The following is a 17,892-nucleotide window of genomic DNA, read 5'->3' as shown; positions in this document are numbered from 1 at the left end:
AATCTGCAAAACATCAGAAAATATCTGATATGTTCTTATAGGCTTAGGCTACACAGATCCCAAGCAGTATGGCCCAAATATTAGAATGTACATTTAGAGAGCAGTTACATTGATTTGTATAAAACTAAAGGCAACATCAGAAGGGTATACTAATCAAATTAAACATCAAATTATGTTTAATGAGTTAGCCAGCTAACTTTGATGAACAGACAGAAATAGCTAGATGTTCTTGTTTATTAGGAAAGCTAAACTTAGATATGTGTTTTTGGTTGTTGACTCAATTAGACCATTCCCATTTCAAGCAAATTTTTCTGAGAAATGTAAAGTTATTTCAAAATATTTAGGCAAGTTAGCTGGCTAACTCATTCATTTTGCTTTGTAGTATGCCTCTCTTGTTGCGATGTGGTGTGAGAATGAAATAATGCTTTCATGTCAATCATATTGGTCTCATCATTGGTTGGTGTAGATTTGGGGGCTGACGTTCTGGCATGCAAGGGGTTAAATTGGGAGGTTGCATGATCCTGCTGCTGTGGGCGAGTAGCCAATTCACTGCATAGCGGCACAGCTCAGCGGTAACATCTGATTCCAACAAGTCTTTGAAAAGCTGCGTTTGATTTAACCCTCATAGCGGACAGGAGACGTGTCGACGGGGAAAGTAGTATTCGCATGACATTCAGAACGCTGGAAGACAAACCTCGAATATGAAGATTTCTGTCTGGAGCGCTTGTTAACGGTACGTGACAGCCACATTCTTTCGCAGCCACATTCACCAGGCAGGGATCGTAATTTGAGTTGTCTTGTAACGGAGTCCTATATGAAATGATACATTTGGGATGATATTTGTGACATGTTTTACATGCTGATTCAAACAAACTCAAGAAAGCGACCCTGGTTTTTCCATTAGTTCCAGCTGTGCGCACGTCACTGGTAATTGTTTGAGTTCGCTATTTTTCATGCCGAAAATGTACGGCTGAATAACGGATCGCCTTGTCTGTCTTGTTGAATGTAAGGCTAAAACGACGAACAAATCATATTTTGGCCACCTTGGCTGTTTATCCATCATGGTTAATATTTGTCCAACCAGATGTATTCCTGTCCTCCCTATAGCCTACTGCTATTTATGACTGCATTTGAGTTTATAAAACACAACACAATACAAATAGCTGCCTTTTTATCCCTAGTAGATGGTTATTGTTTCCCTGTAGTCTTTGTCTGTGGTCCAGGCCACTGTCTGTACCCACAGTGGGCCTATAGGCTGTAGTGCATTTCACCATTCCATTGAGTATGTGATTAATCCCATGATCTCCTCCAGATGTGCTGAATCTCTCTCTCTCTCTCTCCAGCAATTCTGCTAACTTGGTGAAAAAACACTGGATTCAGTCTATGCATTTGGGCAAGATGGGCAAGATGGCCACATGTTGATTCCCTGGCAGCTTTCAAATGGCTTCTAGCTATTTGTTATGTGTCTGGTTCTTCTTTCACTTCTAAAGCTGTGGAAATGCCAGTTGTTTTTGTCTGTTCTTAGACTGGGGGCAGGTTTTTCACACAGTGTGCCAGCCAGGTTAGTTAACATGCTGACATTGAGAAGTTGTATTTTATTAGTGTTTTCTATAGTTGCTGACCCCACCACTTATCTGGGGCAAAGTTACCTGGACTGTCACCCCATGGTAGTTATAGACCAGCTAAGATCATGTGGGTCGTGTCACCACCCCTAAACTATTTCAGTCTTCAACCTTCCTGTCTGACAGTATCCCAAATTGTCCTCTTCTCACCCATTACTGGAGGTTCTTTGACTTGTCACACACACAGAAACCCCAGTGTTTTCCCTATATTCATTTAGCAGCGTCAGGCCTTCCTGTATAATACATTTTGTATTTCTTATAGTTTTTGTTGAAGAATTTATAATGTTTGCGTCCCTCTGATAGCATAAGAACACAGCATAAGTGACTGTATGTGTAGAATTGCAGGAAATTGGCTTTAAAACGGCAACATTCTCTGGCCAAGAGGATTGCCCTTAAAAATGTAGGACTGTGCCATTGGCCACACCCCCTATCACTTACCACGCTAACTTTGCCACCACTGCTGAAAAATCTTGGGGGTAACCGTCACAAACAGTGTGGTGTGATGTGAACCATAGCTGAGCCAATCAGTCATGGTGGTATGATCTGGGATGTGATTGGTATGGTATCTAACTCCTAATTTATTTAGAACCTAGGCTTAATTGTCTTCTCTGTGCTGGAGGCCCACTAAACACACATGTAATGAATAAGAACACTTGCACTCGGTGACCGATAGGACCAGCGATTCCGTAAGTCTTTAAGCTGGGGGACTCAACCAAACCCTGCTGTCTCCGACTGCATCAGCTATCATGTCATGACTGAAACACTTCTGGATGCTGCTGTTAACTCTGGTAGCTCTAGAAAGCATTTCATCTGACTTTGTAAATCAAATGGCTTTAGAAGAGCTGCATACTTCTCATAGTGGAAGTTTAAACAGTTCAATCTCTTTGACAGCCTCCAGTCTCTATCCTTGTTTTAATGTTACTGTGATTACCTGACATCAGGTTAGAGCTCAGAATGGACTTTACTTGATGAGAGTTGGATAAATGTTAGCTACTCTTCAGCAGTCACTGACTGTGCTTTGGGTTTTAAAAGTGCCTGTAGACTGTCAGATTTCTGCTTGTTTTCAGGAAATGGACTGTTTTTATGAGTAACCTCCCCAGACTAGCACAGAGGGAGGGCGAGCAAGGATTACAAGAGGCATCTATGTAAAAGGGGAGGGAATTCAACTTGAGCTGTGTCAAACAGGAGGTTCTTGGCCTTGCATGTCTCCCTACTCCAGAGTTATGATGATGATTGAAGGAGTTTAGCCAGCCTGGAGACATACACTGAGTATACCAAACATTAAGAACAACTTCCTAATATTTGCCCTCAGAACGGCCTCAATTCGTCTAGGCATGGACTCTACAAGGTGTCGAAAGCATTCCACAGTGATGCTGGCCCATGTTGACTCAAACTTCCCACAGTTGTCATTTGGGTGGTGGACCATTCTTGATACACACGGAAAACTGTTGCATGTGAACCCCAGTAGCGGTGCTGTTTTTGACACAAACTGGTGCGCCTGGCGCATAACCTTTTTTTCAAAGGCATTTAAATATTTTGTCTTTCCCATTCACCCTCTAAATGGCACACATACACAATCCATGTCTCAAGGCTTAAAAATCATTCTTTAACCTGTCTCCTCCCCTCCATCTACACTGATTTTTGAAGTGGATTTAACAAGTGACCTCTAAGGGATCATAGCTTTCACCTGGTCAGTCTGTCAAGGAAAGAGCAGGTTCTTAATGTTTTGTATGCTCTGTGACACTGTCAAGTTGTTTGCATTTTGGTCTATCATGATGATTCCCATCTGAGGTTTTATAGGGTAGACCTGCAGTTTCTGAGGGAGAATTGCAAGCTGTACTGTCCTGTGTCATTAAGAGCTAACTGGAGCACTTGGTCATCATGGGATCTGTCAGTTTTAACACCAACCAGCTAGCGTAAGATTAACCTTTAATAGCTCAACCTTTGGTCGCTCCCAGTCTTTGCTCTGCCAGCGTGAGTCGTGGCTTATTCAGCTTTTAAACACCCAGCCTCTTGCCTATGCTCGTCTCAGACTTGGACTGGTGGTGTTCTGGACAAGACCCCTGTGACTGTGGGAATCTGACTGACGGGATGCACAGTTCGAAACAGGAAGTGTGTGTGGCCAGTTGCACAACTCTTTTTGATGTCCTCTAGGTGTTTCTCTCACACACTCAATATTAATTAAAGAGCCCACTGAATTCAATGGCAGTTCCATTACCTGCGATTAGCTGTCGCTACATAAAGCACAGGGTTCACAGCAAGGCTACAACAAGGGTCAAAATGGTGTGTGCTCCTTGTGTGTGGTTATAGGAACAAGGTACTGGGGTCATGAGTCTTGGTTGTTGATCATTAAAGTGATATTACTTTTTATGATGCTCACAAAACCCGTAAGGGACCATATTCAGGTAGCACAAGCCAGCGAAAGCTGTTGGTCTTTAAAATGTTTAGAGCTGTAATGTCTTCTGTTATCATTCTTTTATCACCAGAATTTTTTTTGTATTTCACCTTAAATGTTCCTGAAAGCTTAACATCGGTGTGTCATTGCATTATGTGTCACACTCCTTCCCCTCAACCCTCCTTCAGGCATATAACTGAGCATATACGAGTGCTGAACCTCTTTGCTGAGTTAACCCCTCCCCCTGCCTGAGCGACCGGAGCTGCCGCCTCATCAGGTTTACCCTTTCTGTCTGCCTGTCCCAACTCCTGTAAGGCTGGCCCCCCAACCCACCATGTCTACGGAAGTGGCAAGCAATACACCTGTCGTCCCAGCCGACCCCTCCAGCACTCCCTCCCCCACGACAAGCATCCCCACCACCCCTTCCACAGCACCAGCCAAGACCCCCTTCAAGAAAGAGAAGAAGAAAGGTATTGTATATAAGAGCCACTCCCTCTCTCCCCACATGTGAGGGATTTGGTGATAAGGGCTGAACAGCCTTTTTCTGTGACCTCCGACTTGACCTATTTTGACTCTGCATATTTTGATATCTATGCTTCTTGTGGTGTGACGTTTGAGGCTATGTCATAAAATAAATACAGTAGAATAAGAGGGCATGCTCAACCGGATAGGAAGTGAAAATCAATCAGTTTGATATCCTTCTCTCATACCTCTGTCCAGCTCCAGAGAAGACTGATGAGTACCTGCTGTCCCGGTTCCAGGGTGATGGTGTGAGGTACAGGGCCAAGCTGATTGGCATCGATGATGTCCCAGAGGCCCGAGGGGATAAGATGAGCCAGGACTCCATGATGAAACTCAAGGTACGACATCATGATGCAACCGCTACAGTACACTTACTGTTACGCATCTACACTCAGTGGTCAGTTTATTAGGTACACCCATCTAGTGCCAGGTCGGACCACTTCATCTCCAGAACAGTCTGAATTCTTTGGGGGATGGAAACTATATCACCGGGACCTAACATGTGCCAGAAACATTCCCCTCACCATTCCAACACCACCTGCCTGTACCGTTGACACCAGGCAGGATGGAGCCAGGGCTGCTTATGCCAAATCCTGACTCTGCCATTGGCATGACTCAACAGGAATCTGGATTCATCTGACCAAGTTATGTTTTTCCACTCTTAAATTGTCCAGTGTTGTTGATTATAATCTCCACCCGGCACAGCCAGAAGAGGACTGGCCACCCCACATAGCCTGGTTCCTCTCTAGGTTTCTTCCTAGGTATTGGCCTTTCTAGGGAGTTTTTCCTAGCCACCGTGCTTCTACACCTGCATTGCTTGCTGTTTGGGGTTTTAGGCTGGGTTTCTGTACAGCACTTTGAGATATCAGCTGATGTACGAAGGGCTATATAAATAAATTTTGATTTGATTGCTTGGCCATTGGAGCCGCTTGTTTTTAGCTAATAGGAGTGGAACCCGGTGTGATCTTCTGCTGCAATAGCCAGTCCGTGACAAGGATCGATGAGTTGTGTGTTCCGAGATGCCCTTCTGCACACCACTGTTGTACCAAGCTGAGTTTGTGGGCGCCCCTGTTAGCTTTCATGATTCTTGCCAGTCTCCTTCGACCTCATCAACGAGCTGTTTTCAGCCACAGGATTGCCACTGACAGGATGTTTTTTGTTTGTCGCTTCATTCTCCATAAACCCTAGACACTGTAGTGTGTGAAAAGCCCAAAAGGCTGGCCGTTTCTTAGATACTGGAACTGGTACGCCTGGCACCGACGATCATGCCACGCTCAGTCGCTTTTGTCACACATTTTCCCATTCGAACGTTCAATCCAACAGTGCTAATATAGCAAGCCAAGGTTGTGACTGCCTGTAGGAGCAAACCGTTTTCGTGAAAGGGGTAGTGTACCTAATAAACTTGCAATCCTCACTTACCTAAATACTACCCGTAATGACAAAGTGAGAACATGTTTTAGGAATTCTTAAATTAAATAGAAATATTTCATGTGCATAAGTATTCACACCCTGGAGTCAATACATGTTAGAATCACCTTTTGCAGCAATTACAGCTGTGAATCCTCTGGGTAAGTCTAAGCTTTCCACACCTGGATTGTGCAACATTTGCCCCATTATGCTGTTCAAAATGTTAAGTCAAAACTGTAACTCGGCTACTCAGGAACATTCACGGTGTTCTTGGTAAGCAACTCGAGTGTAGACTGAACCATGTTTTCCTCTAGGATTTTGCTTGTGCTTAGCTCCATTGTTTTTTTTAAATCCTGAAACTCTGTCCTTTTACAATTACAGGCATACCCATAACATGACACAGCCACTCATATGCTTACAAATATGGAGGGTGGTACTGAGTAATCTTCTTGGGTATGACTGTAAAAGCTTGCCACCTGTATTTGGGGAGTTTTTCCCCATTCTGCTTGGGGCAAATCCAATACAACACAATTAACTCTTAATTGCTTTGACATTTTTTGCAGCATTACTGGAATATTCTCATTTTGTACAGACTTCCTTTTCACTCTGTTATTTAGGTTAGTATTTTGGATTAACTACAATGTTGATGCCATTCTCAGTTTTCTCCTATCACAACCATTAAACTCGAACTGTTTTAAGGTCACCATTATCTTCACGGTGAAATCCCGGAGTGGTTTCCTTCCTCTCCGGCAACGGAGTAAAGAAAGACTCCTGTACAGTGCATTTGGAAAGTATTCAGACCCTTTGAACTTTTCCACATTTTGTTACATTACAGCCTTATTCTAAAATTGATTAAATCGTTTTCGCTCATCAATCTACAGAATAATGACAAAGCAAAAACGGGTTTAGAAATTACATTTACGTATAAGTATTCAGATCCTTTACTCAATACTGTGAAGCACTTTGGCAGCAGTTACAGCCTCGAGTCTTCTTGGGTATGATGCTACAAGCTTGGTACACCTGTATGGGAGAAACTCCTCATTCTCTGCAGATCCTCTCAAGTTCTATCAGGATGGCTGGGACCGCTGCTGCACAGCTATTTTCAGGTCTTTCCAGAGATGTGCTATGGCTGGGCCACTCAAGAACATTCAGAGACTTGTCCCGAAGTCACTCCTGCATTGTCTAGGCTGTGTGCTTCGGGTCGTTGTCCTGTTAGACTGGGGCGACGGTTCCCCTTCGCGGTACTGAGTGTTCTGGAGCAGGGTTTCATCAAGGATCTCTCTGTACTTTGCTCTGTTAATATTTCTCTCGATCCTGACTAGTCTCCCAGTCCCTGCTGCTGAAAAACATCCCTACAGCATGATCCTGCCACCATGGTTCATCGTAGGGATGGTGCCAGATTTCCTCCAGATGTGACGCTTGGCATTCAGGCCAAAAGGTTCCATCTTGGGTTCATCAGACCAGAGAATCTTGTTTCTCATGGTCTGCGAGTCCTTTAGGTGCCTTTTGGCAAACTCCAAGCAGGCTGTCATGATCCTTATACTGAGGAGTGGCTTCCATCTGTCCACTCTACCTTAAAAGGCCTGATTGGAGTGCTGCAGCGACGGTTGTCCTTCTGGAAAGTTCTCCCATCTCCACAGAGATCTGAACCAAGGCACTTCTCTCCCGATTGCTAAATTTGGCCGGGTGGCCAGCTCTAGGAAGAGTCTTGGTGATTCCAAACTTCTTCCATTTAAGAATGGAGGCCACTATTCTTGGGCATCTTCAATGCTGCAGAAATTTTTTGGTACCCTTCCCCAGATCTGTGCCTCCACACAATCTTGTCTCGGAGCTCTACAGACAATTCCTTGGCTTGTTATTGCTCTGACATGCATGGTCAACTGTGGGACCTTACATAGACAGGTGTGTGCCTTTCCAAATCATGTCCAATGAATTGAATTTACCACAGGTTAACCTCAAGTTGTAGAAACATCTGAAGGATCATCAATGGAAACCGGATGCACCTGAGCTTAATTTCGAGTCTCATAGCAAAGGGTCTGAATACTTAAGGTATTCTTTTATAGAATGCATATATTTTTGCTTTGTTATGGGGTATTGTGTGCTGACGAGGAGTTATTTTTTAAATTTCATCCATTTTAGAATAAGGCTGTAACATAACAAAGGGAAGGGGTCTGAACTTGCTGATTGCACTGTATCTTTGTTGTGACTGGGTGTATTGATACACCATCCTTGTGTAATTAACATCACCATGCTCAATAGGCTTTTTTAATGTTTTACTTATTTTTACCCATCTACCAATCGGTGCCGTTCTTTGCGAGACATTGTAAAACCTCCATGGTCTGTGTTAGTATGTATTTTTTGTTGTGTGGCGTTTATGTAACTCTGTTCTGCGCATGGCGGTCATTGTTTCTTTGCAGGGCTTGGCAATAGCCTCTCGGTCACAGGGCAAACACAAGCAGAGGATCTGGGTCAACATATCCATGTCGGGCATCAAGATCATTGATGAGAAAACGGGGGTGAGAACAATTCTTCTATGGCTTTCTAAACCATGTCTCAGTGGCTGGGGAGTACCAACCTACAAATGGAATGATCTATTGTAGACATAGAGGGAGCACATTTTCAGAATAATATGAACACCGGACATGATCTCGGTCAGGAGTAGATGCCATGTAGACTATTTTTAAAGCTGTTTTTTTTCATTTCCTCCCTCTCAGGTAATAGAACATGAACACATGGTGAATACGATCTCGTTCATCGCCAGAGACGTAACAGATAACAGGGCCTTTGGTTACGTGTGTGGGGCCGAGGGACAGCACCAATTTTTCGCCATAAAGACTGGCCAGCAGGTAACACACAGGGACACAGACTGAAAGTCTTTGATTATATCTATTGACTGTTTTTCCATTAATCTCTCCATATAGGCAGAGCCCCTGGTCATTGACTTGAAGGATCTGTTCCAGGTCATCTTCAACATGAAGAAAGAGTCTGAGGCCTCACAGAAGGTAAATTACTATGGTGGGATCTGGGTTGTGTTCAGTAGGACACACCGTAGATAAACATTTTGCAACAAAACACTGTTCTATGTGCGAATATTTCTTCCCTGCTTCAATCAGTTTTTATCCCTACTGAACGTGACCCCTTTATTTATTTCAAGTATTGTTTTTGGGTTTGCTGACTGAAGTTAAGGTCGACACTGCCCCCTAGCGCTGTATTACAGTCCTGCACCACAAACCATGCTTTCTTTATATTGCAATGATGACTCGTTATGGCACAAAAATATCACTTCTCAGCCAATAAGTAAATGGATTACATATGACATTACGCCAATGGAACCACCTTGTTTTCCCCTCTTCCTCCATCTGTTCAGGATCAGCGCAATAATGCAACAGTTGAGGTAAGCGCCTGTATTTGTCATGCCACTTAGCACCTATTTGTGGTTAGTTTTCCTTAGCTTTTTTAATTGCCTGTATATGTTGATTTTAATATAAGCTTGATCTGAGATGTAGGCTGTAGTAGTGCATACTTGACACTTAATCGCTGTTTCTCAATTATAGAATGGTGGCAACGCCTTGCTCAGTATCGATGGCCAGGCAGGCACTGCCAAAGTAAGTGTTTCAGATCATGGAATCATACATGCAAAAGAGTGCCAAGTGGATGCAAAAGAGCATTCTCCAGGACCACCTGTCTACTAGTAGACATTATGTGGTGTTTTGATCAATAGTATTTTGTTACATCTTTCTTTATGATGGCACTGGATATATCTTGATACTGGATATACAGTGCCTTCAAAAAGTGTTCAGAAACCTTGACTTTTTCCACATTTTGTTACATTACAGCCTTATTCTAAAATGTATTTTATTTTTAAATGTATATATAAAAATCCTCAGCAATCTACACACAATACCCCATAATGACAGAGTAAAAATAGGTTTTTAGGAATGTTTGCAAATATATTACAAATTTTAAAAAAAACACGAGTTTTCAGACCCTTTGCTATGAGACTGGAAATTGAGCTTGGGTGCATCCTGTTTCCGTTGATCATCCTTCAGATGTTTCTACAACTTCATTGGAATCCACCTGTGGTAAATTCAATTGATTGGACATAATTTGGAAAATGCACACATGTCTATATAAGGTCCCATAGTTGACCGTGCATGTCAGAGCAAAAACCAAGCCATGAAGTCGAAGGAATAGGATTGTTAAGGCACAGATCTGGGGAAGGGTACCCAAAAAATGTCTGCAGCGTTTATGGTCCCCAAGAACACAGTGGCCTCCATCAATGTTAAAAGGAAGATGTTTGGAACCACCAAGACTCTGCCTAGAGCTAGCCGCCCGGCCAAACTGGGCAATCGAGGTAGAAGGGCCTTGGTCAGAGAGGTGACAAAGAACCTAATGGTCACTGACCGAGCTCTAGAGTTCCTCTATGGAGATGGGAGAACCTTCCAGAAGGACAAGATGAGAAACAAGATTGTGGTCTGATGAAACAAAGATTGAACTCTTTGGCCTGAATGTCAAGCGTCATGTCTGGAGGAACCAGGCACCATCCCTACGGTGAATCACAGTGGTGGCAGCATTATGATGTGGGCATGTTTTTCAGAGGCGGGGACTAGTCAGAATCGAGGCAAAGATTAAAAGAGCGAAGTGCAGATCCTTGATGAAAACCTGCTCAGGACCTCCGATTGGAACGACGGTTCACCTTCCAACAGGACAACGACCCTAAGCACACAGCCAAGACAACGCAGGAGTGGCTTCAGGACAAGTCTCTGAATGGCCTTGAGTGGCCGAGCCGTAGCCTGGATTTGAACCCAATCGAACGTCTCTGGAGAAACCTGAAAATACTTGAGCAGCGACGCTTCCCATCCAACCCGGCAGAGCCTGAGAGAATCTGCAGAGAAGAATGGGAGAAACTCTCCAAATACAGGTGTGCCAAGCTTGTAGCGTCATACCCAAGAAGACTCAATGCGGTAATCGCTGCCGAAGGTGATTCAACAAAGTACTGTGTGAAGGGTCTGAAATACTTATGTAAATGCGATTATTTTATATTTTTTTAATATATTTTCAGTGTTTTATTTGTATAAATTCGTGAACATTTTTAAGCTGTTCTTGCATTGTCATTATGGGGTATAGTGTGATTGCTTTTTACGCTAATGCTACTCTCTGTTCATATATGCATAGTCACTTGTACATACTACCTCAATCAGCCTGACTAACGGTGTCTGTATAGAGCCTTGCTACTCTTATTTTCAAATGTCATTTTTTTACTGTTTTATTTCTTTACTTACCTACACACATGCATACTTATTATTTTCTCTGCACTATTGGTTAGTCTAAGCATTTCACTGTAAGGTGAGACTTTGATTTGAGATCTGAGGGGGGGGTGCAATTTGTATAAAGGCTGTAACGTAACAAAGTGGAACATATCAAGGGGTCTTGATACTTTCCGAAGGCTCTGTATCTTTATGATATGTAGACCTCTACGCCACTCGGCAGGCCTAAGGCAAAATGTCTTTATGAAGCTGATACTAGATATTTGTGTGTTTGTTCAGGAGGTGCAACAGCTGGATCTGTTTGGAGACATGTCCACACCCCCAGACATCCATTCTCCTACAGTAAGTTGGCCTGTTGCTGTAGGGTGAGGCTCACTGGATGTGCGGACACACAATATAGAACCCCTCGTTTCTGGGAACATTTCAATCTGTGTTCATAAGGAAACAATGATGGCACTGGGGAAATGTTCATAACACAAACACTCTAGAAATGGGTCTAATAATGCAGTGGTTGGCGGTTAGATGCTCAAACATTTGTCATTATATTTTAGGACGGTACGGCCAACAACTTTGCTTCTATTTTATTTTTGAAGATCGGCGGCTTTTTGCCCGTTCTTCTTATTACTAACAGGGATCTTTATAATCAGGTGGCTTTGACAACTCCATCTCTGGTAAAGTTTCTCTCAGGTTCTCGCTAGCGCAGGCTTGCCAGTTGTCAAAGATGTCTGTTTTGTTCTGCATTGCGGCAGTGTCTCAGGCTCTACTGCATAACTTCACCCTCATTTTCCACCAATCATATCATCCCACATGTCATACAGGGCTCTCAAACTCAACTCTGTGAAGGTGTGTAATCTGGATGATTGTCTTGAAGTCGTTTGATGGATTACAAAGGTAAAATCCTGGATATATGGTTAAATCATCAAACGGACACAAGCTAGCCTACTGCCATCACAAAGCACATTCTTAGAGTTGAGTTTCTGATTCCTGTTGATAAGTTTATTGGTCTGTCGTCAATACTGTTGCTTCAACAATCATTAACGGTCATGTCATTATGTGATTAATTTAGCTATGTTAACAGTTGCTTCTCTTTTTCAGCACAACTGATTTTTATCTCTTTCTCCTCTTGATAACCAGGAGACTAATGATATTCTATTGCTGGATCTGTCCACTGAGGTTGACAGCAATCAAAACTGTATAAAAGGAAATCCCTTCACTTCCTACGCCTCTAACCTTTGGGGCACCCCCCAAACAGAGAACCCCTTCTCCTCCGCGTTTGGCTTCTTTCCAACCCCAGACTCTGACCCTTTCAGCGACGACCCCCTTGCCCAATCAGCACCCCCCAATTCTCAGATCTCAGCACCCTCCACCAATCACAGCCAGGAGAGCTCTGTTCACATCTTGGGCAGGCCAGTCATGAACGGCAATGGTCTTAATGGAGACTCTGACCACTCCGGTCAGCAGTTGAACGGGTTGTCCAATAAGAACATGATCCTGGCTCTCAGTAATTGCCAGTGGCCACTCGGTGGCGTTGTGTCAGAGTGCAGGGTCCCTGTTCTAATCCAGAACGGTTTGGGACCTGTGGCCTCTCCACAGAACCCCTTTCTCGACATATCTGGGGAAATCCCGCCCCTCAGTAACGGTGTGCTGTTCGATCCAAAAGAAAACACACCCATGGGTCATGGCAAGGACAGTTCGGTAGTGATAAACCTCCCTCCACAGAACACTAAGGCTGGACGAGGTCGGAGGAGTGCCAAGGTGAAGCTCCATAATGAAGCTCTGTTGCTGCATGTCTGAGAATGAGTCTCTGTCTGCACACCACCTCCCCAAACCATGATAGGTTTTCTAACAACCCCTTTTTACAGCACTGGGATACCATACCACTATACTCTGTTCCTCAAGGGCAACAGGTTGCGATGCACTGGGTTTTGTATCTACCAACATGGTTTTTGTAGAAGTATATTAGGGTTGGTGTGTGGGTTTTGTCTCTGGGATGCGGATGGAACTGGTGTGGGTTTCTAATGTAGCTAACTGCATGGTGGTGCTCCCATGGCTTCTCTAACTTGCTTGTCCCAGGGAAGTTTAACAACCTCTGCTCGACTGTAAACACTGCATCTGTCTCCTGTTTGCTATCTATTCATATGTTCCTTGTCCTAACGTTCATGCTTCAGTGAGGTGTGGAGGTAAGTGTTGGTATTTGCGTCTAAGTATTGTTAGAAATATTTGTATTTAATTATCGTATAACTGAATACAGTATCATTTAGTTTTCATCCATACAATAAACCATTTAATTTTGTGCTTACCACAGTTCTCTGTTCATGATTAATTGAGGGCCAGTAAATCATTCTTCACTATTCCTGTGATAAATTTGGTTGAATAATCTGATATTTCACTGACAGTGTCCTCCTGCTGACGACCTGTTTGGGGCTGACATGTTTGCTGCTCCCAGTCAGCCTGACAGCTCGTCTGCCTCCAATGGCCTCTTCAGTCCCACCACCTCCTCCATTGCAGCTCTCGGTAAGACTAGTGTTACCATTGGCTCGAAATAGTCAATGATGCTACCCATGCAGTGTTGACGCATGTTAGTTCTATAAAGTGGTAAAATCTGCATCCGTAGCTGTGTAGCTCCAGCAACTATGTTTCATGTGTAATCAGGCTAGAGCAGTACGGCATGGCTCAGCTGGACACCGCTCAGTAGTGTGCATACTAGCTAGTGTGTTAGATTCTGTTGATTTGTAGCCAGTAGGCTACCTACTGTAACCAAACCTAAATGCATCACCCTCTGTTCTCGCTCTCCTCTCCAGGAGCGTTGCAGTTGGGTCCCCCTTCAGTCACCATCCCTCGGACCGCCCCATCACCATGGGGAGCCCCAGCCTCTTCCATGTTCACCATGCCAGGAGGGGTCACACTCCCCAACCCCCAGCCCACCTTCCCCCAGCCATCTGCCTTCAGTGCCCTGCCCATACCTCCAGCCCCCTGGGGCCAGCAGATGCCATCCCCCTATGGGGCCCCACCAGTCAGCCAGGCTTGGGGACAGCCTGCACCTGCAGGGCCCATGGGTGCACCAGGCTGGGGCCAGCCTCCTATGGCTAACCTCTTCCAGCCCGAGCCTTACACCATGATGGGAGGCCCTCCACAGGGTATGCTGCAGGGTCCACCACGGCCCCCACCCCGGCCACCAGTAAAGGAGGCCCCAGCTAAGGTGGAACCCAGTGCCTTCACAGCTCTGGACCCACTGGGAGGGGAGAAGGAGAAGAAGAGTGGGAAGGACATGTTCAAGGACTTCCAGATTGCCAAGCCTCCAGCCATCCCAGCAAGGAAAGGGGAACAGATACCCGGGTCTGCCGCCCCAAGCACCAATGGGGATGGGGTGTTTGCCCAGTACTTCTCCAGCAAAGTGGGCGTGCCCCAGGAAATTGCGGATTATGACGACTTTGAAATTCAGAGTCGGATTTCAATTATTGCCAATGGTAATGGCAGTTATTTAGGATTTTAAATTCCTGTCAATTGATTTGGAGAAGACTACATTTATGATAAATTAATCTTTACTAGGATTATCTTAATGTCCACTGAGTATACATACATTTGAATCCACCTGATTACCCCCTTCTCTCTGTCTCTAGACCCACCCAAACCAGCCCCACTGCACTCTGTACCCATGATATCTCTTGCAGTGGTCCCTGGGCCAGGGCTCCTGGATGCATTTGCCCCTACTCCAGCCACATTCCTTGCTCCAGCAGCAGCAGGTCTCAACCAGAACCTATTTGATGATGTATTTGGCTCTGCTACTCCTAATGCCTTTGGAGCACCACTTCTAGCTACGGTATGGATGTACACGCATATACAAACAGTGGTGCAACTTTCACTGAAATTGCATTTTTTTCACCCCAGTTCTCATTGGAATGTGATACAAAACTAGGCAACGGTGTGCTTTAGGACCATGCGTCGGGTATGCTGTTTGGAGTGTTCATCCGAATGGATAAAAAAAATAAACATGTCCCCCCGCACTTCTAAAACCAAAGTTGCGCCCCTGCAAGCACACATGTAGGGGAATTAGTTCTATCAAAGTTCAATTGATTGTGATGTAATGCTTTGTATCACTAAAACCCTAATCTTTTTTTTTTTATGACGGAACACTGCTGTTGCCCAGACCACTGGTGGCTCGGATCCCTTCGGAGACCCCTTTGCCTGAGTGACACCCTGCCCATCTTCCACATGTGAGTGACAGACGGCTAACGCAGTCTGAACCTTAGACTGTGAGTTTAGATGATACTTTAAACAACCTGTGCGTTCTCTTCTTCCAGTCAGGTTTGCAGTGGTCCAGAGAAGAAGCAGCGATGCTCTACGACCAAATGTCTTCAGAACCAGCTACTACAAGCGCCAGACAATCCTACACAATTACAACTTCTAACCCCTTGCCCACACTGAATAACTGCCTTTCTTGATGTCCATTACATAGCCCCTCATTTACCCCCCCCCCCCCAAAACACCTTGTTTTGGTTCAAATCTCATAGCTTTTTAGTACCACTGAATGAAATGTATTGTAATAAAGTGACATAATGTGTGATGGAAGGGAAGGCCCTGGAAATGCTCTATATTAAACACTGAATAATGTATTCCTTTAAGTGTCGTCTTTTGGGTGTCTGCCTATAAGTTGTGTTTTAGCCTGGGTTATATGAATAAAAAATGCCAGAAACACAATGTTAATTGGTAATACATGTGTTTAAAATCACAGTACTTTTGTGTCGTAGTTCGGTACCCCTGAAAGATTAACTGGGGTGAATTTGACTTTGATAAACCTACTTTACAATCATGTAACAAAATGAATCCAGTGTACTTACAAATAACATGCCTTGGTCTCTTCCAATTGCAGTTTTGTACATTTACATCCTGTAAATGACATGAACACATATGTTCATTAATATAGGATGTCGCTCATATGCACATACACTGAGTAAATGTACAGTTGAAGTCGGAAGTTTAAATACACTTAGGTTGTGGTCATTAAAACATTTTTCAACCACTCCCCAGATTTCTTGTTAAACTATAGTTTTGGCATGACAAGTAATTTTTCCAACAATTGTTTACAGACAGATTAATTCACGATCACAGTTCCAGGGGGTCAGAAGTTTACATACACTAAGTTGACTGTGCCTTTAAACAGCTTGGAAAATTCCAGAAAATAATGTCATGGCTTTAGAAGCTTCTGATAGACTGACTGACATAATTTGGGTCAATTGGAGGTGTACCTGTGGATGTATTTCAATCCCTACCTTAACTCAGTGCCTCTGTGCTTGACATCATGGGAAAATCCAAAGAAATCAGCCAAGACTTCAGGGAGAAAAAAAATTGTAGACCACAAGTCTGGTTAATCCTTGGGAGCAATTTCCAAATGCCTGATGTTAATCTGTACAAACAATAGTACGCAAGTATAAACACCATGGGACCATGCAGTTGTCATACCACGCAGGAAGGAGACTCATTGTGTCTCCTAGAGATGAATGTATTTAGGTGCGAAAAGTGCAAATCAATCCTAGAACAACAGCGAAGGACCTTGTGAAGATGCTGGAGGAAACAGGTACAAAAGTATCGAAATCCAAAAACGAGTTCTATATCAACAACCTGAACGGCTGCTCAGCAAGGAAGAAGCCACTGCTCCAAAACTGCCATAAAAAAATCCAGACTACGATTTGCAACTGCACATGGGGACAAAGATCGTACTTTTTGGAGAAATGTCCTCTGGTCTGATGAAACAAAAATAGAACTGTTTGGCCATAATGAACATCGTCATGTTGGGAGAAAAAAGGGGAGGCTTGCAAGCCGAAGAATACCATCCCAACCGTGAAGAACAGGGGTGGAAGCATCATGTTGGGGGGTGCTTTGCTGCAGGAGGGACTGGTGCACTTCACAAAATAGATGGCATCACGAGGCAGGAAAATTTTGTGGATATATTGAAGCAACATCTCAAGACATCAGTCAGGAAGTTAAAGCTTGGTTGCAAATGTGTCTTCCAAATGGACAATGACCCCAAGCATACTTCCACAGTTGTGGCAAAATGGCTTAATGACAACAAAGTCAAGGTATTGGAGTGACCATCACAAAGCCCTGACCTCAATCCTATAGAACATTTGTGGGCAGAACTGAAAGAGTGTTTGCGAGCAATGGAGGCCTACCAACCTGATTCAGTTACACCAGCTCTGTCAGGAGGAATGGACCAAAATTCACCCAAGTTATTGTGGGAAGCTTGCTACCCGAAACGTTTGACCCAAGTTAAACGATTTAAAGGCAATGCTACCAAATACTAATTGAGTGTATGTAAACTTCTGACCCACTGGGAATGTGATGAAAGAAATAAAAGCTGAAATCACTCTCGACTATTATTCTGACAATTTAACATTCTTAAAATAAAGTGGTGATCCTAACTGACCTAAGAAAGGGAATTTTACTAGGATTAAATGTCAGGAATTGTGACAAACTGAGTTTAAATGTATTTGACAAAGGTGTATGTAAACCTCTGACTTCAACTGTATCTCCCTCTAACTTTAAGCATCAGCTTTCAGAGCAGCTTTGAACTTTTCCTTTATTTTACTAGGCAAGTCAGTTAAGAACAAATTCTTATTTTCAATGACGGCCTAGAAATAGTGGGTAATAGTGGCCTTGTTCAGGGGCAGGATGACAGATT

The 17,892-nt window shown here is 43.8% G+C and overlaps 1 protein-coding gene across 5 annotated transcripts; it reads left to right on the top strand.

Moving 5' to 3' along the window:
- Positions 1-514: 514 nt before the first annotated feature.
- LOC109892389 (disabled homolog 2) lies at positions 515-15,911 on the top strand. 5 transcript variants are annotated; one of them, XM_020484887.2, is made up of 15 exons: positions 515-733; positions 4,206-4,487; positions 4,738-4,877; positions 8,364-8,462; positions 8,661-8,792; positions 8,868-8,948; positions 9,314-9,340; positions 9,501-9,551; positions 11,493-11,555; positions 12,348-12,968; positions 13,610-13,727; positions 14,015-14,680; positions 14,834-15,033; positions 15,361-15,427; positions 15,515-15,911. In XM_020484887.2, exons 2-14 carry the CDS (start codon positions 4,352-4,354, stop codon positions 15,400-15,402), a joined length of 2,376 nt encoding a protein of 791 aa, XP_020340476.1. In that variant the 5' UTR covers positions 515-733; positions 4,206-4,351; the 3' UTR covers positions 15,403-15,427; positions 15,515-15,911. The 5 variants fall into 5 exon arrangements, with proteins under 5 accessions (XP_020340476.1, XP_020340478.1, XP_031682137.1 ...); XM_020484889.2 differs by having other exon boundaries at positions 15,519-15,826; XM_031826277.1 differs by lacking the exon at positions 12,348-12,968 and having other exon boundaries at positions 516-733; positions 15,519-15,826.
- The last annotated feature ends 1,981 nt before the right edge of the window (positions 15,912-17,892 follow it).

The sequence above is a fragment of the Oncorhynchus kisutch genome, linkage group LG6, assembly GCF_002021735.2.
Source record: "Oncorhynchus kisutch isolate 150728-3 linkage group LG6, Okis_V2, whole genome shotgun sequence".
Classification (NCBI taxonomy): domain Eukaryota; kingdom Metazoa; phylum Chordata; class Actinopteri; order Salmoniformes; family Salmonidae; genus Oncorhynchus; species Oncorhynchus kisutch.
Note: the sequence above shows the minus strand (reverse complement) of the source record. Positions and strands in the feature narration are given on the sequence as shown.

What these genes read in the sequence shown, in the direction of transcription:
- LOC109892389 (XM_020484887.2), top strand. Translation starts at nt 4,352, where the DNA reads ATGTCTACGGAAGTGGCAAGCAATACACCTGTCGTCCCAGCCGACCCC. An exon ending in CAAGAAAGAGAAGAAGAAAG is followed by an intron (nt 4,488 to 4,737) that starts GTATTGTATATA and finishes ACCTCTGTCCAG; the next exon opens with CTCCAGAGAAGACTGATGAG. An exon ending in CTCCTCCATTGCAGCTCTCG is followed by an intron (nt 13,728 to 14,014) that starts GTAAGACTAGTG and finishes TCTCCTCTCCAG; the next exon opens with GAGCGTTGCAGTTGGGTCCC.